The sequence below is a fragment of the Chlamydomonas reinhardtii genome, chromosome 3 (genome assembly GCF_000002595.2).
Source record: "Chlamydomonas reinhardtii strain CC-503 cw92 mt+ chromosome 3, whole genome shotgun sequence".
Lineage (NCBI taxonomy): Eukaryota > Viridiplantae > Chlorophyta > Chlorophyceae > Chlamydomonadales > Chlamydomonadaceae > Chlamydomonas > Chlamydomonas reinhardtii.
In genome coordinates this window covers 6,649,792-6,672,363 of record NC_057006.1, presented here as the reverse complement: position 1 = coordinate 6,672,363, position 22,572 = coordinate 6,649,792, and the positions used below count along the sequence as shown (strand labels likewise).

The window sequence follows — 22,572 nt, the reverse complement described above, 5'->3', positions numbered from 1 at the left end:
GAAGCAAGAGGGCACATGCGTCAACATGTTGTTCAGCAGTACAGCCTACTGATGCGTCACGTAAACAACTGAAACCCGCGAACAGTCGGAGTGGTCTCATTCCAATCGTGCTACGGAAGTGTTAAGTCCGAGGAGGCTCGCGTCCTGCCACCTGCACTTACAACGCTCATCCGTCACCTGACCCGGGCCACACAACATACCAACCATTTGCACCGCCCCCATGCACGCGGACAAAAGAGCCGCACAACCTCTTTCATGCGCGTGCCCCGCCAACCGCACGCCCCCACAACGGGCAGCCGCAGCCTGGGGTCGCCTGAGTCCACGTGCAAGTGCACACAGCACACGGGACAGCCCCGCCGCAAGCCCGCACCCACTCCCGCCACGTGCCCCCAGCACCATGTGCATCCCCAAGTCGCCCATCTTCGTGCCAGCCGCTCGACACTCAACTTTATCCTACCTTGTCGGCGGTGTTCACGGCGCACATCGCTGCAATATTGCCTATTACCACTTCCACCCTGCCTGACCCTGTTGATCCCAAGTTCCTGGTCCGAGTGCACCTTTGTGAAAGCTGATCGGCCCATAGGCCGACAGTCCTTGATGGGGCATGTGGTTAGTTTGGCCGCATGTTGCAGCGGCCAGCGGCTACTGTACCTCCATTCTTACACCCCTGCTTGCTGTACATCACCTCGCCCCAAAACCTTAAGCGTTACCAATTACGTTCCATGCTTCTTTACTAGAGCTACTGTGATGCATGTATCACCGCCCACTGCCGTTGGGCGGAGGTAGAAGCGGTGCAGAAGGCGCGGATGGCGCAGAGGATGCGCCGCCATCCGAGGTGGCGTTCAACCCGAATGCGGCCGCCGTCTCCGGGTCCATCACACACACATTGATGGACGGGCGGTGGCCGCCCGTCGCAGCGGTACCGTCGCCCAGCACTATCGTCATCGGTGGTTCCGAAGGCGGCGGCGGCCCATGGAAGAGGCCGTTCTCGACCGTTACCTCCTTGCCCTTGGTCTGGGGCGTCGTCATCATGGGCGCAGGCGCCATGTATGGTGCGCCCTTGCCACGCTCCACATCCGCACCGTAGGCAACAGCGGCAGGAGCGGCAGTGGCGGTGGCTCCGCCGCCGCTGCTGGCACCGGCGCGGCGGCCCTTAACGGGGCGGGGGAAGTCCTTCATGCGGTAGCATGTGCAGCCACACACGCCGCCGCCACCGGGCATGTCGTCCAGGTTCTTCAGGATGAGCAGAGCCACCAGTGCCGCGGCCCACGCAAGCACGCCGCTGCCGGTTGCGGTAACCCACTGAATCATGACATCACTCGCCAGGCCACAGCAGGCCCAGCTGGTGACGCCGTAATAGACATTGAGCACGGCGGCGCGCTCACCCAGAGTCAGCAGGTCGGACAGGTGGGCTGACATGTCCGCAGCCGCCATTGACAAGTCAGCCAGCAGGCCGCCGAGCCCGTACTGCACGCTGCCCAGGCTGCCCGGCCACTGCGTGGTCGCGGACGATGACGTGTTGGTGGCGTTGGCCGCAGCCGAGGGGTCGGCCGGCAGCAGCAGCGGGTCCAGCACCTGCGTCTGCAGCAGCGCCGCGGCGGCAGACAGGCGAGAGGTGTCGCCCAGGCCGGAGGCGCGCAGCACCGCCGGCAGCGAGCCACCTACGCCCTGCAAGTAGTAGCGCACCAGCGGGAACAGCGCCGAGTTGGGCGACACCTCCGACAGCACAATGGCGTCAGCGCTGCCGCACGTGTCGTGTGCCACCACGAGGCTCGCCGCGCCGCCCCACGCCGCCGCCAGCACGACGCCGGAGACAAAGAGGTGGATCATGAAGAGGACTACCAGGCCGCCGGGCCAGTTCAGGAAGACTGCAAGGCCCAGCAGCAGGCAGGTTGCGATGACGGCGGCGTAAATGGCGATGGGGCCCCAGTAGGCGCCGTTTGTGTACTGTTTGGAGTCGGCGCCAGTCAGCTTGTCGGTGATGTTCTGCAGGCGGTTCACCAGCTGCTGCCTGACCTGAGCCGTGGCGTTGAGGGCCGAGGTTGTGGCGGTGCCGGTGCTGCTGCTTGCCAGCATGGCACGGCGATGGTAGCCAGTGGAGCTGGCGTTGGAGGAAGACGGCGAGGGAAACGCACCAGGCGTGGAAGGAGGTGGAGGGGACAGCAGCGCCTTGCCCAGTGCGTTGTCCAGCTGCTCACCGATGGCGGACAGGCCGTTGGAGATAACGGAGCCAATCAGCGCGAGCGAGCGTCCCAGCGGCTGCAGGAAGACCGAGGGCAGGTAGCCGGAGGTGGCGTTGGCGCTGGCGCTGGAGGAGGTGGTGGAAGTCCAGTTGACGGCGGCGAGGCGGGCGGAGTTGGCAGTGAAAATGCTCTGCAGCCTTGCCAGCGCTGCGGTCGTGACATTCAGGTGCACGATGCCGGAGGTGGCGGGAGCGGTGGAGGTGGAGGCGGTGAGCCATGCAATAGCAGAGGTTGCGTTGGCGTCCAACGTCGCCAGAGTGGCCTGGAGCGAGGAGCTGGCGATGATGTTTGTCGCGTTGGCTGCTGAAGTGACAATGCTGCTGTAACCAGATGGCGCCGGGGCGCCGGCAGCAGAGCGGGCACTCGCGACTGCGCCGGTGCGGGTGGAGTTGGCAGTGGTGCGCAGGCTGTCATAATTGGCATCAGTGCGCGCGCCAACATACGTGGACAGCGCAGTGGAGACATTTCCCGCCGGCGTCTGCAGCGCCACCAGCGCGGCGCGTAGGGAGGTGAGGTAGGACAGCGTGGGCATCTCGTCCGGCAACCTGCTGGTGCCGTTGGCGCCGCCATTAGTCACATTGGACAGCACCGCCTGCACGTTGCCGCATGCCGCAGCGATCGCGATATCGTCCATACCCACGAAAGGCGACAGAGCGGACAGCGCGGCCTGCGGCCAGGCCAACGAGGGCGCGACCACGGCCGCCGGCGAGCCGGCAGTGGCGTTGCCGCCCGCCACGACAGCACTGGCGTTGCTGTTGCCGTACACGGACTCCAGCGCCGCCTGGATCGCCGGCACGGCATCCATGGCGGCGCGCTCCAGGGTGCCCGAGTTGAAACTGAAGATGGCGTCATCAAATGCCGCCAGCTGGGTGCGCAGGCGGGCCAGGCAGGCGCGGCCCGCCGTCACGACACCGGCAGCCTGCTGCGGCGCGGTGCCCAGATACGCCACATCCAGGCGGCCCAGACCCGCCATCACTGGCGTCAGTGGGGATGCGCTGGTGGCGTTGGCGGCGGCGCGCAGTGCACTCAGCGCCGCCGCCAGGCGGGTGTACGGCACCTGGCGGGCGGCGGCGGCGGCGACACGCACGCTGTCGTACAGGTAGTCGATGTTGTCGATCCAGGCGCTGAGGACCAGTGCCGCTTGCGCGGCCTGCAGATCTGACACGCGGGGATCGCTGCTGGTGGTCGGGCTGCGGGTGGCGGGCAGTGCCCCCAGGGCGCTGTCGTAGCCAGCGAGGCCGGAGCTAATATTGGACACGAGGGCGGGTGCAGCCGCGACTGCGGCGAGCGCAGGCGTGGCCGCGATGAGGCCGGAGGTGGCTGTGCTGCTGCCGGCAGTGGCGTCTAGGAGCGCCGTGGCAGCGGCCAGGGCGGGGCCCACTGCAGTGCGTAGGGCAGTGTCTGCGGCCAGGAGTGCCGCGCGTAGGTCAGAGGGCTGGCTGGGTGCTGCAAGAGCAGTGTCCAGCACGCCCCCGGTGCACTGCGGATCGCAAGGAAGGGAGCAGGAACAAGGGACAAGGTTGAAAGGAGCACGCGCCCGTCGAGTTACGGTAGTACGGTACGGTAGTACGGTAGTACTGTATGCATGGTCTAGCAAGTAACTACATGCATGGGTCCAGCAAGTACCGGTAGCAGCTTCTCCTTTCGTCACTGCCGGTTCCGTGCCAACTTACCGTCATATCCGCAGCTAGGTTTGTGGTGGGCAGGCCGTTGGTGAGCAGCACCGCCGCACCGGACATGAGGGGGCGCAGGCCCGCGCCGCCAGACTGCGAGGGCATAGGCAGCCTCAGTCATAACCGGCCACCTGCAAGCAACCAACCGTCTACCCATCCCCCTACCCGCAACCTTTGCCATCATCACACCGTACAATATTGCCTTAAGAACAGTGTCCTTGATCCTGTGCACTCACAATGAGGCTGTCTGAGGCAGTGAGCAAGTCGCCAACGTAGTCGCCAGCCGCGTCTAGCCGCACCGCCAAATCCGACACGCGGTCAGTGGCACGCGGAAGCATGGCCATGCCGGCCGCGGCCAGTGCGATGCTGCCAACGGCGAAGAAGACGTACATGACCTTGTAGCCGCGCATCCAGGCGTCATGCATCACCTCGTAGGTGAGCAGGCTCTTGCGGCGGGCCAGGCGATGGTTGCCGCAGCATCGGCTGCAGCACCAGCCCACGCAGCGCAGTGTCCGCCTGCCGTCCGTGCGCGTCGACGTGGCGCAGCGGGGCCGAGATTAAGGCGATGTGCGTGGTGCTAAGCATGTGTAAGAAGAGATGTAGATACCTATCTGTGTATGCATGCAGTTGCCGCCGGGTGGTGAGATGGCCACGCTGTTACCCGGCGCCAAACACAGGCTGGAAGGTGGCAGCAGCTGGGTTTCGTGCCTCCAGTTCTCCGTCACCCTGACCGACCCTGTCAGATCTACGTCGCCCCCCAATCTCACCATAGGAGAAACAGCGCTATCAGCGCCAGCACAACGCATAGGAAGGCTAAGTTCACGCTTGTTGCGGCGAGGAGCGGACCCTTGGCATATGAGACGAACTGCTGCTGCGTCCACTGGGTTGGAGTGAAGCCCGGTGTAGGGTCGCTGGGTATGAATGGTAGCTTCTGCGCAAGGAAAGCCAATTTACGACGACGACGATGACGATACACTGTCAGCGATGGAAATGCGCATGCGAAGAAGCCACCCTGTCCTCGAAGCACGGCAGGCAGTAAATGTTCCCTTCGCATGCTTGAAGAAAATCACTTGCCTCCCAGGTCGTGTTAGCGGCGCACTGTGCTGACATCTTGAGCACGCGACGCTCCGTCTCCGCAAGGATGAATTCACCCGCAACGTGGCCTAGTGAAATAAGCAAATCATTCAAGCTTCGATGCGCCTAGTTGCAGTGCAGTGCTGACTACGCAAGTACCGGGAGGTGAGGAGGTGTAGCAAACTTATGTCGTCTGAGGGTAAGAGGTCGCTTTTATTCGGTAGAGCAATAAGGTGAGGTGTAGTAGATGTGTATAAAGTTGGGGAACGGGGGCTAGGGAGGAAGTCCACGGTTCAGCTTCCACCGCCGTATTCAAAAGTTGCTCGCGGTCCACTTCGAGTCCCTGCACTCTACGATAACCAGGAGGAACCGTTTTGATCACCAGCCTCGTGAGGGTTTATGAGGTTTACTGCTCGCAAATGCTACCGACAACTGCACGATGGGTTCCAGCCCCTAGACCGCGTCTCCAAGGCACGCACAGGATGCCGCAACCCCTGCTAACTGTACACTTTCCCGTGGCCTCAGGTCCCTAGTCATTAGTACCCGCTCGTTGGTACTCATCCACGCAGTCATTAAGTTCTTACATGCAGGGCCGTCTTAGGCTGGCCACTACAGCTACCTCGAAGGCTACCGACAACTGCACGAGCACTCCGGCAGAGGGACGGGACCGCGCACGGATCCAGTGCTGATGCAAAGTAAGAGTCATTGTGGGGAGGTTGCATTCCATTGTCAACTACACAGGTCCGGGTCTCCGGAAGACTTGGAACCACTTGGCCGCCTCAACATCCTGCGGGCACGGTGCCGCCCATCTGCTTAGTACTGGGTCTGGTTCCATCAAACATCTGCAGCCATGCGCAAAGCGCCTGTCAGCACCTGATGCGAGTGGCCAGACCCTTGCGCAGGCGGGTCCGTGGCCAGCAGCGCGGTGGCCCAGTGCTTGCAAGCCACCGCTGCCAGTAGATCAGCCACGTCGTCACAGCCGCCCACCACCTCGACGCCCGCGCCTGCCGCTGCTGCAGCGGCCCCATTTGCACCACCCTGCATGCCAGCGCCCCCGCCCGGCGCGAACCCCAGTCGCACCCGCCACACCCCGTTCTCCTGCCGGTGGCCTGCGCCTGCTCTGCCGCCCGGCACTTCCGGCCCGGGAAGCACAAAGGTTGCCCTCCCTGTCTGAGCTAGGGCCCCCACAGCTCCCGGCGTTGCCCGGGCGGCTGCCACTGCCACGTGGAACCTGCCGCCCTGCAGCGCCGTAAGCGGATCCAGCTGTCGCAACTCCGCATCCTCCGAGTCCTCCCCTGACGCCGCATCAGAATCTGACGCCTTGACGTACAGCGTCGTGGAGCGAGCGCTGCTGCGCCGCCTGCGCTGTCGCTTGCTATCCCGGCTACCACTGCGGCTCCGGCTGCGGCTCCGGCTCCTGCTCCGACTGTGGCTTTCCCGCCGGGAGCGCTCCTCGCGCTTGGTTCTGTCCTTTCCACCGCCTCGATTGGAGCCCAGGGGCACGAGGTCCGGCTGTGGAGCCTGCTGCTGCTGCTGCTGCGGGCCAGGATCCGGCGCACTGCTGCCGCTCCGCTCACGTACCGCCCGCCTGCCCGGGTGGTCCTCCTGCGCCGCAGCCACGGCTGGCGGTTGGCGCGCCTCCGGCTCTTGCCGGCTCCCATCCGCTGCATTGCTCGGTACGGGTGGCGGCGCTGCTGCTACAGCCGCACTGCCATAGTATGCTGAGCCCCTGTGTACCGGGGCGTGCGACGCAAAGCTATGAAGGCGCATGAAATCACGCAACGCAAGCCACGGCAGACGCGAACACAAATTACAACCCAGGCTTGCAAAACCGCGGGTCAAACCGTACCTCACAGGCGGGCTCCTGCTGCGGCTGCTGCTGCTACTGCGGCTGCGGCTGCGACCAGAGCTGTTCGGTGACTCGCTCCGCCTTCCCCGGCGAGCGCGATGCCGCTTGCTCCCGCTCTTGCGCCGCCGCTCCTTCTCGTCCTTTCTTCCCCGCTTCTGGTGCTTCGACTTGTTCTTCTTCCTTTGCCGCCGCCGGCTCCGCTCCCCAAGTTCATCATCTGAGGCCAGCAGCTCATAGCTGCCTGCGCCCACGCCTGTGGCACCCAGGCCTGTGCCCTTGGCACCAGCGTCTGCACCGGTGCCTGCAGCAGGCGCCTGAAGCTTTACTGTCCCGACTTTCCCGCTGGCCACCGCAGTGCCCTGCCCGCCACCTCCAGCAGCAGCAGCAGCAGCTACCGGCACCTCCTGCGCTGCCAGCAGGTCCAGGCGCTGGCAGCTGACACCGCCCACCTGCGCCACCACCCGCTCCAATACCTGCGCAGCGGCAGGCCAGTCTGAAGCGCTACTGTGAGCAGAGGATTTGGGACTTGCAGGCGGGGTCGCGGCACCGCGCAGGGCCTCTCGTAGCGTCCATAACTCCGCAAGCAGCAGCAGCCGCTGCGGACCGCTGCGCCGCCCACGCAGCGGCAGCAGCAGCGGCTGCCGGCCATGCCGCTGCTGCGGTTGGCCGTGCAGCAGCGCCGCCTGCTCCTCCGCAGAGCAGCCTTCCGCTTTCCCATGAGCACCAGCGCCAGCGCCACTACAGGGCTGCGCAGCAAGCACGGCAGCTCCGTGCAGCTCCGCTGCCAGGCGCGCCAGCTCCGCCAGCTTCACCGCCACACCCGGCTCCTCCGCCTCCTCCGCAAGCAGCCGCTGCAGAGGCCCCCGCGCTGCTGCCAGCGCATGCGCCAGTACCACCTCCCCCAGCCGACCCCATTGCGCCCCGCCCGCCAGGACAAGGGCACCTAGGTCCTGCCAGCCGCCACCGCCACACACACTGACGCACGCTGGCACCACGTACGCCGCCACCATGCCTCCTCCTGCTGCTGCCCCCGCCTTGGCAGCATTACCCCCATCCTTGCTGGAGGCAACAGCCCAGGGTGGCATGGCCGCGACTGCTGCTGCAGCCGCTGCCGGCGGTGGCTCCAGTGCCTGTCCCTCCGCAAGTGTGTTAATGAGGTCAAGTAGCTGCCGCTCCGTGAGCTGGTGCAAAAGCCGCTGGCACAGCAGCTGCCAGGGTGACTGGGACGATTGCGCCGCAAGGAAGTTGCGCAGCAGCGCGGTGAGGCGCGCCGCACGGGCGCCGCCGCCACGCAGCTGTGACAGCAGCAGCTGCAGGCGCACAAGGAAGGGAGCATGCCGCATGCCGGGACAAAAGCATTAAGCAAGAGGAAGCCTTCAGCAACGCCTACGTTCGGACAAGGGCTCCTAGCCGCTCCTAATCGCTCCCCATTGCGGCATTACGGACATTACGGTGCTCAATCCTCACTCTGCAGAAGTGGCGGCGGTCCAGCTCCAGAAACGCGCCATCGGCACAGCACTCGCGCCACTGCGAACTGCTCAGGAAGCCCGCGGCGGTGGACGACACACCTCCTTCGCGGCCGCCACCACCACGGCCATCCCGTCCCCGGCCGCCGAGCAGCGCCATGACTGACGGCACCACCGCCAGCTCACAGAAGTAGTGCGTCTTCTGCGCCACAGCCACAGGCGCCTGCGCGTGCTTGCCTTCCCAGCGCAGTAAGTCCCACACCTGGGTAACGGGTGGTAGCCGTGATGGCGCAGGGCGAAGTGAGAGGTATGTCAGTATGTGCGATATGAGGCAAGTTGCGCCATGTTGCAAGTCATGCGAGCAGCCCAGTGCAAGAGCGTTTGCGGCCGCGCGCACCTCCTCTCGGTGCTCCAGTGTGTAGTGCGCCAGCGCCCTTGCCCCGAACTTGAACGCGCGCATGCCGTCCATGGAGAAGTGCGAGAACCACAGCAGGATTCGGCGCGCGGCGCTTGGGCCTGGGCAGTTATGCAGTTGCAGCGCATGGGGGACACTTGTTATACATGGGCATGGAACTGCACTGCACTACAGCCCGGCCCAGCCACGCACCGCAGCCCACGGCGCACCTGTAAAGAAGTCAACAAACACCTGCGGCTGGTCCAACAGCACCGACGCCACCTGAGGGCAGGTAGGCACAGGCGGCAATGTCAGTGGCGCATACCCCACATGCTATGCGACATCCACAATTACATCACTGATCACTGCCTTCATCCGACCACAGCCACAGTCACAGCCACAGCCGCAGCCGCAGCCGCAGCCACAGCCACAGCCACAGCCACAGCCACAGCCGCAGCCGCAGCCACAGCCACCGCACGCCCACGCGCCATGACTCAGCGGCTTGCCCACCAGTCCGCCCACGACGCAGCCCCCACGACTCACCCGATCCGGCCACACCTCCGATACCAGCATCAGCAGCTGCGTCAACAGCTCCAGCGGTCCCGGGGCCTCACGGCTTTGCACGCCTGCGCCTCCCCCAGGTGCCCAGTCCGAAGACACGCCCCGCAGACCTGCTGTCGTGGCGCCTGCCTCCGCCGCTGTCTCCGTGTTCTCCTGCCGCACGTCCCGCCCGCGGCTGCGGTCGCTGGCACTGCCTGAGTCAGCACTGCGACCGCGCCGCTGGCGGTAGTGCCGCTGACCGCGGCCCACGCGCTCCTCACGGTCCTCGCGCTCGCCATCACGATGTCCCCGGCCCTCCTCGCTGGCACCGCCATGGCCCCGCTTTCGCCCTCCACCCTGACTGCGGCTGCGGTTGCGGCTGCGGCTGTGTCTCCGTCGGCCACGGCTCCGACTGCGGCTGTGGTGACGGCGCTTGCTCCGGCTCCGACTGCGGCTGCGGCTGTGGCGCTGGCCCCAGGGGTGCACCGAGTCACTACCGCCCCCACCCCCATCACTGCTGCACCTCCCTCTGGCATAAACGAGCGGCGCTTCTGCAGGTAGCGGTGGCTGATCTGGAAGCGGCAGTAGTGGCGGCGGCGGCGATGGTGGCAGGGGTGGAGCGCGCTCGGCTGAACGCTCGCGCCGCCGCTCCCTGGATCCACCACGTCTGTGACCGCCAGGTGACATACTGCGGCTACGCCGTGGAATCACGTCTTCATCCCGCTCCCATCGCCCCTCCTGTCGCCGCCCCTCCACTGCAGGCCGCGAGAGGTCTGTACCTCTAGCGCCGCCGCCCGCCTCCGGCTGCCCGCCCTCGGTCTGGTCATTGGGCGCAGCCAGTGCCTCCACAATGAGAGGCTCCCAGCAAGCTAGTCGCACATGAGCGGGTGGAGTCTGCATGGGATTGTTGAGGGAGGACACCACGGTTAACGCACTGGGCCAAGCTCTCATTGCACAAGTCTCCTGCGCGCCAACCAGGCCTCAAGCCCAGGGCATGACGGTGCTGGTGCCGTACCTGAGACGCGATGGTGTTGAGCAGCCAGTTGCGCGCCTCCAGGTAGCGTGAGCGGTCAGACTGAATGAAGGCGTTGAGTGGGGGACCAGGGCGTCAGCGGCGAGTGGGCTTAAGGGCTCCCTCGTTGAGACTTAGGGGGGCCCACTGTGGCCTCACTCGGACCTATGCGGGGATGACCTCCGACACGCACCTGCAAGATGGCGTTCAGAAGGCTGCACACCCGCTGCAGCCGTCTCACAATGGCCTCATGATGCTGGCCCAGGGCGCCTGCGCCTTCATTTGCAATTCGCAAGAGATAGAGCGGATTCATCGCCCTGCCTAGTTCGCTAATCTCACACTAGTAATAACACACAACTGCCGGCTGTGACAAGTCATTGACTCATCCAGGAAGTCTGGTTTGGCGATCAATTGCGCTTGGTCAAGCTGTCATGCGGAGTCGGGTTGCTGTACAGTTGGCTTATATTGTGAAAATGCGTATACCCTACAAAAGTTCGCTTTGCTATATATTGGCAAACCTACATGCATGCATGCTGGATCGCCTTTACAGTTCTTGCACCCTAGCGGACATGCCTTATGATATTGAGGCAAATCACACGAGCACCGAGTCAGCAGAACATGTCTACACTTCATAAATAGAGGGGGCAGCGCACACGCGACAAGGGTTTCGGCACCTCGCGCACGCTTACTCCGTCGCTTGCCAGCGCCCTCCTCAAAGCTCTGCAAGTATCAGCGCACCATGTTGCGAACTCGTGTGGTGATGGAGCGAGGCGGTGGGCAATGGAGTGAGGGCGCTGGGGCCCACTTTTGGTTGGGGACGTGCCACGCTTTCTCGTCGAGCCGGGGCTTGAGCGGGCGGGGGCCTGGGCGAGGAGGCCCACACCGGCCCCACCATGCGCCACCGCCAGACCAAAAGGCATGCACTTTGGGCCGCCGACCCGACATCTTCAACGGTGATGCCGCGCGCATCCTGGGGCAACAGCCGCAGACGGCGCAGCAGCAACTGCCGGACCAGCCTGCACGAGCCCCAGCAGCGCGGTCGCCAGCCGCTGTCCTTCCCGCCACACCAGCACCTGCGGCTACCCACGGCTTGGCATCCGCCAGCGCTGCCGCCTCCACCCTGGTGCTCACCCCAAGCAGCGCTGATCCGGCCTCGGCGGCTGCGCTGTGGTGCGATCAGCTGCGGCGCCTGCATCGCACTGCCACCGCCACGCAGCGGCGGCTGGACGGCCTGCTCCGGGACTTAGACACATTGGAGCTGGGCACGGGTCCCGAGCTCAGGGCTGCAGAGCGGCTTGGCAAGGTGCTCGCCACCTATCTTTCCTTTGCGTTTCCCGGGGCAATGGAGCCGCCCGAGGAGCCCGGCACGAGCCTAGCCAGGCCTGGCATGAGCTCCAGCTCCAGCACGACTGGCAGCAGCAGCAGCAGCAGTAGCAGCGGCAGTGGCAGTAGCAGAGATAGCAGCAGCAAGGGCTGGGCTTTTCATGGTGCGCACCGTGCAAGCGGTAGGGAGCAACAGCAGCCGGTGGCACCGGAGAGCTCGGTAGGGCACCTGCGGAGTCTATTGGCACGGGTGGAGGCTGCTGCCGCCCAGCTGGCGGACATTGGGCGGCGGCACGAGGCGGGTGCCTATGCGCCACTGCGCCGCTTCTATTTCTCACCCGATGAGCCACTGCAAGCCATCAGTCTGCGCAGTGAGCAGTACCGACGGCAGCTGGAGGGCGCGGCAGTGGCGTGCGGGCCTGACAGCCCAGAGGTGCGTCAGCGGGCGGGCGGGCGGGCGGGCGGGTGGGTGGGGTGGTCAGCAAAATGCACAGTCACCGAGACGCATAGGCCAGATGCCGCGCGGGGGGGGGGGAGGGGGTTGTAAATACCAGCCCAAACTAAACCGGGGGGGGGGCCGAGTGGATGGATGAACACGATGTACGGTGCGTGCGTGGTGGCACCTGGCTGTCATGCGCTGGTCCCGGATGGCGGTACTCAGGGTAGCGGGCTGCTGACTCCAGCCTTTAAATAAACCATCCCAGCAGCACTGATCGTGGGACTTCGCCACCCTTTTCTTGTCCCATCGCACCCAAAGCACTGGTGCTGCTGTATTCCTGTCATACGCTGTGTGCAGGTGGCCAACCTGGTGGAGGAGGTGGCTGCTGCGCTGTCGTCGCACACCGTGGCGGCGTTCCTGGAGCTGGAGCTGGAGGGGCTGGGGGAGGTGCAGGGCCAGGCACGTGGGGAGGCGGCAGCGGCTGACACGGTGGCTGGCACGGACGCGAGCAGCGGAGATGCTGGCGATGCAGCAGAGGATTCGGGTGGTGGCAGCTTAGAGCGGTTGGCTGTAGCAGCGGCTGCGGACTACTACAGCCTGCAGGAGCTGCGGCAGGAGCTGGAGGTGGTGGGGCGCAGTGCGGAGGCGGCGGGGGTGCCGGTGGGGCAGCTGCTGCGGTTGGCGGACCTCGAGCGTTGAAGCTGGGCGCTTGAAGGAGTCTTTAAGTACTTCGCGGGTTGCATGTAAAGCCTAATTGTTTACCCCCCCCCCCCGGTCTTATTCAATCCCTGTCGGAGCAAAGGCTTGAGGCGCATCAAGACCACGCACAGCGCTTGTTGCCCTCACATGTATCCACCCTGACCTAAGGTCCCAAGCCCTGACCCAGCACGCCCTGACCTTGCCCCTGGGCCCTGGCCACGCAAGGCCAAGCAGAAACTCGGCCGTGCTCGTTCAATTCAAGTCGTCGAATGCGAAGAGTTACAATTACATTTCCGCACGGATGCGAGGTTACAAGGACGGGACAGCCTGACCGCAGGGGCACGCCGCACGAGCCCTGTTCAGAGGCGCCATCTTGGGCTCAGCCCAAAAAACGCTCTCCCCTGGCTAGCTGCCCAGTGCCCAGGGTTGCCTAGTACGCGACCCTCTCTCCATAATACGCGTATTAATACAACGTACTAGGATTTCTAGTACAGTACGTTAAAATACGGTGCATAATACGCTGGGCCAGGAAATCCGGGGGGGAAGCCGACGCACACACGGCACGCGTGCCCGCACCATGCCCGAGTCGGTGTGTATTTGGATTTGCGCGGCTATAGTCTTCTAGCGGAATTTCCTTCAACTTACTATACTCATATTGTTATAAGAAACACAGCTGCAGTGCGGAGAGCAGCCATGGTTCGCGAACTTCGACGGGCATCCATTCCAGCACCCCTCACGACCCCTCGCCCCGCCACGGCGCTGCCACGGCCCACCCCGCTGGTTTCCCCAGCACAACGTATTTTCCAACGTACTAGCCGACGAGGAAGGTTGGGCCCGGTGGTGGCGGCGGCACGGGCGGCCCTGGGCCCAGCGGCAGTGGCGGCGCGCATGTTCGGAGCAGAGGAGGCGGGCAAGGCCACGTGGAGGAGGACAGCGCGGCGCCGCCTTCAAAGCGGCGCCGGCGCGCTCGTGATGGAACATGCCGGTGTTGTCTGGTTAGCGACCTGTGCTGATGAGGATGGCGTAGCGGGCAGTCAGCTGCAGCGGCAAGGGTGTGGACAGGTTTTCCTTGTCTGGTTGGCCTGCTGCCTGCTGCACTAGTGCTTGATAGCTGGGCGCGACTGGGCACATATGGCGGGCGGTGCCTGCACAAACCGACCCCGGCTATGTCCGGGAGATGAGGCTAGTATCGGAACCTTCGGCCTCAGACGGAGGACGTGGCGTGGCGGCACAGCCCACTTTTCCCTTGCGAGGGAGAGCCACCTTTTCTTGTCCACGCACCGCTCAAGTTTACCATGCCTCCCACGTCACTACGAAATATCGCATCCACGTGCGGTCCTACCAAGTAGCCCCATCTATTAATAACATTCAACAAACACACCGCTCACAGCTAGCCGCAGCCTGCTTGTGCATCACTGCATGCAGCACTACTGGTCCGGCGCGGCCGCACGCGCTCGAGCGCCGGCCGCACCCGGCGGCGCTTCCTCCTCATCCTCTGACGAGTCACTGGCTCCCCGCCTGTGTCCGCGGCCCTTGCGCCCCTTCCGCCCCTTCCCTTTGCTCCCACCTCGTACCCCTTCCGCCGCCTCTTCAGTCCTTTCCACGCTGCCATTTCCCTTCTTTGACGCCGCCCGCCTCTCCTCAGCCAATTTCGCCTGCTGCTCCTTCTTCATGTGCTCGCGGGCCCACGCCAGCACCTCCGACTCCTGCCCTCGGGCATAGCCATAGTTTCGGTAGCGCTGCGCCAGATGCAGCAGTGCGGCCCAGTCCGCAGGGCAGCCCGCCGCCACCAGTGCCACCAGCCCCGCCAGAGGCACACTGCCGCGGGCGTCGTACACAGCGCGCGCCAGGGTCTCTCCGCCGGGCGCCCACGTGTAGCCCAGGTTGCGCAGGGTGCAGATGGTTAGCTCGTCGGCGTTGCGTGCTGCCCGGAGATAGGGCACGTCATTGGCCTGTACGAAAGGGGAGGAGGGTTGCTTGGCTCCAATCCCAAATAAACCGACGCCAGGGACGGGGAAATGGGGACAGGGCTCCCTTCAGAACGACGCATTGCAGATCGCCTGACACAGCCCGTGAGCAGCTTACAGGAGCATAGTGCGTAGCCAGAACCCTTACCGGAAGTGGCCAGCCCTGCATGAAAAGCCAGTGCAGTACGTCACAGCAGCCCGTCTCGGCCGCCGCCTCCCACACAGCCAGCGGGTCCCATGTGCAGCCCGCGCCTCGCAGCAGCTCCAGCAGCTGCACACTGCCCGACCTCACAGCTGCACAGAACAGGTCCGAGTTCAGCACTCCATACAGCGCCAGTTTTGACGGGGAGTAGCCGTCACTGCTGCTGCTGCCGCTTCTGCTGCCAGCAGCGGCCGCTGCACCGCAGCCACCGCTGCCACTCTGGGCTCCGCGGCTTGCACCAGACCCTGCTTCCAACCCCTCCGGCTGCGCATCCTTGGGGAAGAAGCTCTGCCCCAGGGCCAGCAGCCAACGGATCACCTCCAGGTGCCCCCCGGGCGCCGCAGCCAGCAGCAGCGCCCGGACCGTGCCCAGGCTGACAGAAGGCCATCGCGCCTCCCGAGCCACAGTCCCATTGCCCCCTCCTGGTGGCATTGCTGTCGCCGCTGCAACTGCTGCGCCCATAGCAGCGGCGTCGCCATGAGCAGTCGCAGTCGCCATGGCGGCGTCCGCCTGCTGCGGCTGCTGCACTTGCTGGCCTGGAGGAGGCGGAGGCGGCGAGCCGGCTGCCTCCAGCAAGACCTTCAGCAGGTCTAACCGGCCTGCCGCAGCTAGTGGTGGTGCGTGCGTGCCCAGGAGCGGCCAGTCCTGCCCCGCCACTAACTGCAACAGATACCTGCACGACAGGGGCAAACACATGTACACGGTATCATGACCTCATTCCTACAAACTGCGATTCGCTTATTTGCACTTTGTCAGGACCAGGTAACCGATACGCCCCGACACACACATCCGCCCTGACACCGGCTGAGCTTCAAACGTGTGGGCTGCACGCACCTCAGCGCCTCGACGCTGAGCGTCTCGCACTGCCGCACGGCCTCGGGCAGCGCCTGCCGGCCCAGGCGGAAGCCCCGAGCCCGAAGCCAGCGCATCCGCTCCTCCGCATCCGGTAGCGCCGCGGCGTCATCAATGTAGACATTGCCGCTGCCTCCATCGCTGCTGTTGTTGCTGTTGCTGTCGGCTGCACGCCCCATCGCCGCCAGCAGCCACTCCACCTTGGCCCTCCAGTCCGGCGTGGTGCTGCGAGCCGCAGCAGCCAGTGCGCCCATGTGGGCCTGCCGTGCCTCCACCTCCTGCTCGCGCCGCTGGCGCGCCCGCTCCATCACGACGTCAGGCTGCGGCCCTGCGCCTGGTGCACGCCCGCCGCGGCCGCGTCCGCGGCCGCCTGCCGCCGCTGGCCCGGCAGGCGCCCGTGGCAGCGGTGGCGCTCCGCTCGGCCCGCGCAGTGACGCGCACACCACCGCGTGTACCTTGCGCAGCGTGGCAAGGTCGCAGCCACCTGCCACAGCCTTAAGCAGCAGGCGCTGCCAATCTGTGCCTGTTTCTGCCGTCGGCACACCCGCAAGCAGCACTTGCATGAGGCGCGCATGGCCGCCGGCCGCGGCCTCCACAGGTGCCATACGCCGCGCAACGTGCCACAAGCCGTTCGCAATTAGCTCTGCGGCGCGCGTGTTCCCCTCAGCCGCCATGCCTGCCACCCAGTCCATCAGGGCTGTGCACACCTCGCCGTGCCCAGCACGCGCCGCCGTCTGCAGCGCTGCAGGCAGGTGCAGGTACACGCCGGCACGCTCCGACATTTCGGGCCGCGCCAGCAGCCACCGCAGGGCCTGCACGCTACCACCCTTGGCACAGCGGCCCACCAGGTTGCCAGGTTCCATGGGGCATCCCTTGTCCAGTAGCCAAGTGGCTGCGGCTAGGTGGCCACCCTCTAGCGCCGCTTCGAGCGCGCCTGGCGGAAGGCCGCAGCCCGCCACAGACGCGGCCAGCGCGAGGTTGCAGACGTCGCCGCCAGCGGCAGTGAGCTCCAGCAGGCAGCGGCGTGCGGAGAGAGTGAGGGAACGGATGCCGCTGGACAGCAGGCCCGTGGGGTTGCGGGCAGAGGCCCCGTGACCGGAGCCGCCTGCAGGCCCCCAACGCCAGGCGAAGGCATGGTGCGGCAGGCCGCCGGGCTGCGAGAGCCGCAGCGGCGCGGCCTTGAACTGGGCAGCTGCTGCCCGGCAGACCAGGCGGAGTGTGGTGGCGACCTCGCAAGCCGGCAGGAAGGCAACCACCCGGTGTGCGAGGTCCGGGGTAAGCTGCTCCCAGATTCGGTCTGAGGCCTGCTCCGCCTGAGGCTGTTCCAGGTCAGCTGCAGGGGATGCATCCTGACATGTTAAGGTGTCGACTCCGGCTTCTAACTCGGAAAGATCTGCACAACTCGCAAGCCCGGGACAGGCTCCCGCAGCATGCACGACATCGCAGTTGACGATGCAGCTCGCACGGTCTGTCATTCGATGCGTGACGTGGTCTTGATAATTCAGCTAAGAATGCTTTCAAGCCCTCAAGTCATCATTGGTATTCTGGGAAGGAACGGCAAGGAACTGCAAAATTTGTTGCACTACACGATGTGGACCGCAGCTCTAGGCAAACTCTGAAATGTGACGCGAATAATGTGTTAATGTTTGCTAATGGATAGCTGCTGATATACTTCGGGGCCCAAACCGGCATCGCTAGGCCATGCCACCACATTCCCACATGCAGGGCCTGCGAGCCCACGTGCAAGCCCAGCTGGCCACCAGACCTGTGGTGAGTACGAGAGGCATGCCTCACACACTATGCTTGTGTGCTACATATTTCGCACCGTGCTTAGGTGAAGACTGCCAGCCAGTGCCAGCTCTCCGGTTACGTGAGCCGCTGATACTCGTGTCCCAATGCTTGGCCGCACCGGCGCATGCTTGGTCGCATGGTCTAATCCCAGCACGCCCCAGCAGCTGCACCACGGCTGAGTTGCTCCAGCGCGAGTCGGCGCTCACTGCCAGTAATGGTAACCAAGCTGGATAATGGCATCGAGTCAGCCCAGCTCGGCCTCATAATGCCCGACATGCAGTTGGCGGTGATCGGTACCCGTGGGCCATGGACCATATTGTGTTGCAGCATTTGTGGCCATCGTACTGGCTGGTACGGGACTGGCAGTGCCAAGCCTTTTCGGCGGATCCACCCCTGCAGCCGCCGCCGCCTGCGTTCCTGTGCCCTTAGCGATAAGGCCACCTCTTGCACCATCAACACCGTATATATCCAAAACCGTGTACCCACCCTACATACTTTCGGGCAAAGCAAGGCTGCGCAGCAACCCGATGTGAGCGCAACGCACAGCTGCAAACCTGCGCCGTAAACTACTGATACAGCCCCATGGCCAACTCTACTCGACTCTCAACAGTTTAGGTGTACGGCCGCACAACCAATACGCTGTGGGCTAGCAAAAAATAACATACGCAAGAACCAAGTGCTTATTAGTCAGTCGAGGCGCACTTATCTACGTCATGCCTCAAGCCGGTAGGAGGTTCCTTGGCTCCAACATACGCCGAGCACACACACCGAGCATCATTGAAGGCATTTTGTCCGCGCACTCTCGTGTTTCCAGCCAGCGTTCGCGGCCTTTCACACCGCCGTACTCCCCGCCCTCCAACACGTCGTTGCGTCGCGTGCGCGTTAGCGGCACCACTCCTGTCCATCCTCATGCCATCTCCGTGCTTTCCGCTCGCTCCCCAGCCCGCTGCATAATTTCATCACCCACCACCGTGCTTGCGCGCTGCATGCCATGCCACTGCCAGCATCGTCGTCCACCTGTTCGTGTCCTACATGCCATGCTCCGTCCCCATTTCCGCCACCACAGACACACACGTTCAAGGACACGTACATTCTCATTCGAGGTCTTGACAGCCAGCGAAAGGCACTACAGCATATGGAAGAGTTACGCCACTATATGTGCACAGCACGCACACGTTTCGCTAATGTCTTCGCAACACTCTACACGCTCGCTACCAAGTCACTGTTCAATTTGCCATTTCACACGCATTCTCTGTGCAAGGTGACACGTTCAGGTTACGCTACTCGCACTCAAATCATACACGCCTACTCAAAAGTCTTCGTCCGCCTGACGGAGCAAGACGCAGAAATTGCAGTTGCTCCCTCAGGTCCCACGCTTCATGTGTCAGGAACGGGCGCCAACAAGGCCCCACGCTTGCGGTCCGCGTGCAATTCTACCCCATCCCACTATCGCAAACCCGCGGACAAACTGAAGAAACCACATACGAAAAGAATACAATGGCTTCGCAAGCTTAGGCCCCACTGTGACTTAAGCACGTAGAACCCAAACGCCCGAATGCCTATGCCCTGCTCCCGTCCTGTTTTGTTGCTCTGGCTACGCGACACGCACATACGAAACTCGGCATCCGACAGATGCGCAGACAAACAAACAAACGACATTTTGCCGCGGACATCCTGTGAAGCCATGAGCTTGCTTATGGTGATGAGGGGAGCAAGTCTCTCCTATCCGTCCCGTGCGCACGCGCACGCAGTACGCCCGTCCGACTAAACAAGGTGGATTGATCAAAAAGCTACGCACAACGAACAAACAAAGCAATCAAGGGCACTGGATGTCCTGAACTTATGTGGGGAAATGTTCCGTATCTATGTCTTAGGCGCTCTTTAGCCCCTTACGCACCGCGCCGTGTACCTGTCAGTCAGCGCAGCAGCCAGCGGCCGCCCACAGCCGCGCCCAATGCCTCGGTGGCGGCTCACACGGGTCATGGGTGCCCCGGCAGCTGGAATGCAGCGTCCCTGGGGGGGACTGCTTCGCTCACAGGCCGCCCGCCAGGCTCCGCAGGGCGAGCATGATCTGCGCCGCCTGCACCTCGCTGCTGCCCACGCCCGCCAACTGCAGCTGTAGCTCCTGCCCTTGCGTCTCATCAGCTGCCTTATAGGAGGCCGGGGCTGCGATCGCTGCCGCCTTCTGGCCCCCGGCACCGTGGCTGCACAGGTAGTCCTCCTCAAACTGCATGTCCACAAACCTGTCAGACACGGGGCTGCCGTACAGGCTGTCCTCGGCGCTGTCGGACGCCCAGCCCAGCGGCGCCGAGCCGCGCTGCGGTGGCTGCGACGTGCGCGGCTGGCTGCTGCCGCGCATCTGCTGCTGCTGCTGCTGCTGCTGCACCGGCTGCGGACGCGGGCTGGGGCGACGCATGGCCGGCGCGGACGGCTGCATGGCCACCTGCTGCTGCATCTGCGGGTGCATGTCTTGCTGTTGCTGCTGCTGCATCTGGAACTGCATCCGCATCGCCACGGGCGCCGTGGGCGCGGCTGTCACCTGGCCGGTTAAGTTGGGCACGGCCAGGAGCGACAGCGGCGCGAAGAGGGGCATGGGCATGCCGTCCTGCATGGGCATTGCAGCCAGGGGCGCCGGCGAAGCGTGACGCGACAGGGTGGAGGCTGCGATAGCGGCCGCCGGGTCGGGCGCGGCGGCAAAAGTGATGATGCGCGGCCGCTTGCGGTTGGCGGCTGCCCCGCCGGCCGGCGACGCCACGCTGGCATCAAAGCTGCGGTGCGGGCTGGAGCTGACGCCGTCGTGAGTGCTGGTGGAGGAGGAGGGCGATGGGCCGGGCTGCGCCGGGTCCGCTGGGTGGACGCCACCAGCGACCTTGGGAGACTCAGCCGCCACCGAGGACCGGGCGCGCTTGGCGACGGGCTTGGCGGGGAGCGGTGCAACGGCAGCCGCCGCGTTGTCAGGCAGTGCCGTCGTGGCGGCGGTCGGGCCGACTGGTGGCCCGGGCAGCAGGTGCAGGCGGATCATGTAGTTCTTAAGCACGCACGATTGCGGTGCGGTACCGCTGCGGATGGCCTTGTCGCCGTCCTTGCGCCTCAGGGTTGCGTTCCAGTGGTTCTTCACTGCGTTCTCGGTACGGCCGCGAATGACCTTGGCGATGTCACTCCAGCGGTTGCCGTAGCGCAGGTGTGCCGCCACTAGCAGCGACTCCTCCTCCTCAGTCCAGGCATCCTGCAAGAAGAGGCAAAGAAAATGCCATGAGCGCACTCGCCCCGCATGGCACATCCATCCACGTCCCACCCCACCTCAACCCACCCACAAGCACGTTACGTAAAATGCGCGTAAATCGTCTTGAACTCTGCATTCCCGCAGTCCTATTATTTCAGGAGCTGAGGCCCACCTTCTTGATGTCTGGCCGAAGGTGGTGGTTGTAGCGCTCGCGGCACTGCTTGCCGATGCGGCCCGAGTCCGAGGGCTTGCCCAGCGATGCGTTAAGGTGACGGGCGATGACGCTCCAGTTGCCCTCACCAAACTCCTCCACAAGCCTGCGTGTCGGTGGGGTGTGCAGGAGGACCGACCGTCACAAAACAGCGCCTCAAGCAGCACAACCGGCTGTGCGAAGCAATAGAGATAGCTGCCTATAAGATCACTTCGACGTTAAAAAGCGGTCTGGGAGTGCACCACACCGACCGACGCGCCATTAGTTGCATGTGGCGTTACGCAGGCCTACCTCTTCAGTGTTGTGTCCTCCACCGCAGACCAGCCGCCCTTTATGTTAGCCAGTGGATATCGCCTACGGCGCTCGCCGGCGCTGCTGTCGCCGGACATAGTCGCGGGCTGCGCGCAAAGAGATGCCGACTACCGCTTAGACGACCGGGAGACACTGTGTGTAAGTATGAGTCGGAAATTTGCCCTGCCCTAGCTTCACCTCTGTGGAAGCCTGCACCCCGACGTTCGGCTGTGTGTGAGTGGACTCTCGTCAATCGAAGCGACTATGAGCGATTGGTGCAAGCCGAGAGACTTGACTATGAAAAGCTAGTGATGTCTACAATATGCAACTGGGCCTGCACGTTCCGGCGCTCCCCACCCTCCTGTCGGGTGTTGCACAGGTTGATGCGCCGACACCAGCAGATTTCGCACAGCTTAAATGCCACAGCAGAAGTACTGTCTACGACCTATTATTGACAGCGTGGCTGGTACTACCAGGGGCCCAAAGTCTGAATCACGGCGCTTCCCCTTCCGCGTGACGCTGCCCCGGCGGCAAGGCGCGCGCAGCGCCAGTGCTGCAGCACAAAGCCCGCGAGGCATGCCAGAGAAACATTGCCACAGCCCAGCCGTCGCCGGATTCTCGGGAAAGCGACCGTGCGCGAAACGCTTTCGGGCACCAAAGTCGCCCCGCAAGCTGCCCGCGCCCCACACAAACTGTCTGGCTTACCGAAAACGTCTACAGAGGCTGTATGGTTAAATGTCACCAAAAGGTGGTCGGCCCCGCCAAGCCGCCGTGAGTCAGGGTCAAGAATTACGGGCCCAAACTCGGATGGCAAGGCGCCACAACGTAGCAGCGCGTTCCTAGGTAGAGGATTGTCAGATTGAATCAAAAGATCTAGGAAATTCGATGAAACGTTTGGCGATGGAAGTTGTGCGCCGTCGCGCCCAAGTGCAGCAAGTGGTTGTAAAGCGTGCGCAAGTTGTTTGTGAGCGTATGCATATCGGTCGGAGTTTGTGTTGTTTTGTGAGATTTGCGCCCCCAACCAAGATGGGGCTGGCGGTTGTCTAGTCAACACCTGCAGCCCCTCGGTTCTGACCCGATCCGATTTCCCTCCCCCACACCTTCCCGGGGTATGCTTCCTTCCCCGTCATAATGTCGCGCTATCTGCGATGCATGAAAGCCCTCAATATGCGCCTGGTGTGCGCCTCTCTTGCAGCCATCGCCGCACGTCGCCGCTCATAGCCGCTCCCGACCAGCCCGCTTCGCCTGCGCCCCTCCTGCCCCTCCTCTCGTGTCCATATCCGTCTCACCCTTGCCTAGGACCCAGCACTCCCGGTCTCCCGC

The 22,572-nt window shown here is 64.0% G+C and overlaps 5 protein-coding genes across 5 annotated transcripts; 1 reads left to right on the top strand and 4 right to left on the bottom strand.

Moving 5' to 3' along the window:
- Positions 1-7: 7 nt before the first annotated feature.
- On the bottom strand, positions 8-5,205 carry CHLRE_03g197300v5 (uncharacterized protein). Its single transcript, XM_043061267.1, has 5 exons — positions 4,991-5,205; positions 4,684-4,847; positions 4,153-4,432; positions 3,917-4,009; positions 8-3,723 (listed from the first exon to the last, which is right to left on the bottom strand). Exons 1-5 carry the CDS (start codon positions 5,024-5,026, stop codon positions 757-759), a joined length of 3,540 nt encoding a protein of 1,179 aa, XP_042926396.1. The 5' UTR covers positions 5,027-5,205; the 3' UTR covers positions 8-756.
- Positions 5,206-5,273: 68 nt separating this feature from the next.
- On the bottom strand, positions 5,274-10,715 carry CHLRE_03g197250v5 (uncharacterized protein). Its single transcript, XM_043061266.1, has 8 exons — positions 10,445-10,715; positions 10,255-10,314; positions 9,243-10,133; positions 8,930-8,981; positions 8,703-8,821; positions 8,307-8,567; positions 6,840-8,149; positions 5,274-6,719 (listed from the first exon to the last, which is right to left on the bottom strand). The coding sequence occupies exons 3-8, from the start codon at positions 9,924-9,926 to the stop codon at positions 5,825-5,827; spliced, it is 3,321 nt and encodes a 1,106-aa protein (XP_042926395.1). The 5' UTR covers positions 9,927-10,133; positions 10,255-10,314; positions 10,445-10,715; the 3' UTR covers positions 5,274-5,824.
- Positions 10,716-10,835: 120 nt separating this feature from the next.
- On the top strand, positions 10,836-12,772 carry CHLRE_03g197200v5 (uncharacterized protein). Its single transcript, XM_043061265.1, has 2 exons — positions 10,836-12,007; positions 12,371-12,772. Exons 1-2 carry the CDS (start codon positions 10,991-10,993, stop codon positions 12,710-12,712), a joined length of 1,359 nt encoding a protein of 452 aa, XP_042926394.1. The 5' UTR covers positions 10,836-10,990; the 3' UTR covers positions 12,713-12,772.
- Positions 12,773-13,883: 1,111 nt separating this feature from the next.
- On the bottom strand, positions 13,884-17,355 carry CHLRE_03g197150v5 (uncharacterized protein). Its single transcript, XM_001693089.3, has 3 exons — positions 15,716-17,355; positions 14,828-15,554; positions 13,884-14,664 (listed from the first exon to the last, which is right to left on the bottom strand). Exons 1-3 carry the CDS (start codon positions 17,206-17,208, stop codon positions 14,140-14,142), a joined length of 2,745 nt encoding a protein of 914 aa, XP_001693141.2. The 5' UTR covers positions 17,209-17,355; the 3' UTR covers positions 13,884-14,139.
- Positions 17,356-17,833: 478 nt separating this feature from the next.
- On the bottom strand, positions 17,834-22,215 carry CHLRE_03g197100v5 (uncharacterized protein). Its single transcript, XM_001693088.2, has 4 exons — positions 21,955-22,215; positions 21,250-21,356; positions 20,920-21,064; positions 17,834-20,750 (listed from the first exon to the last, which is right to left on the bottom strand). The coding sequence occupies exons 2-4, from the start codon at positions 21,345-21,347 to the stop codon at positions 19,557-19,559; spliced, it is 1,437 nt and encodes a 478-aa protein (XP_001693140.2). The 5' UTR covers positions 21,348-21,356; positions 21,955-22,215; the 3' UTR covers positions 17,834-19,556.
- Positions 22,216-22,572: the final 357 nt, after the last annotated feature.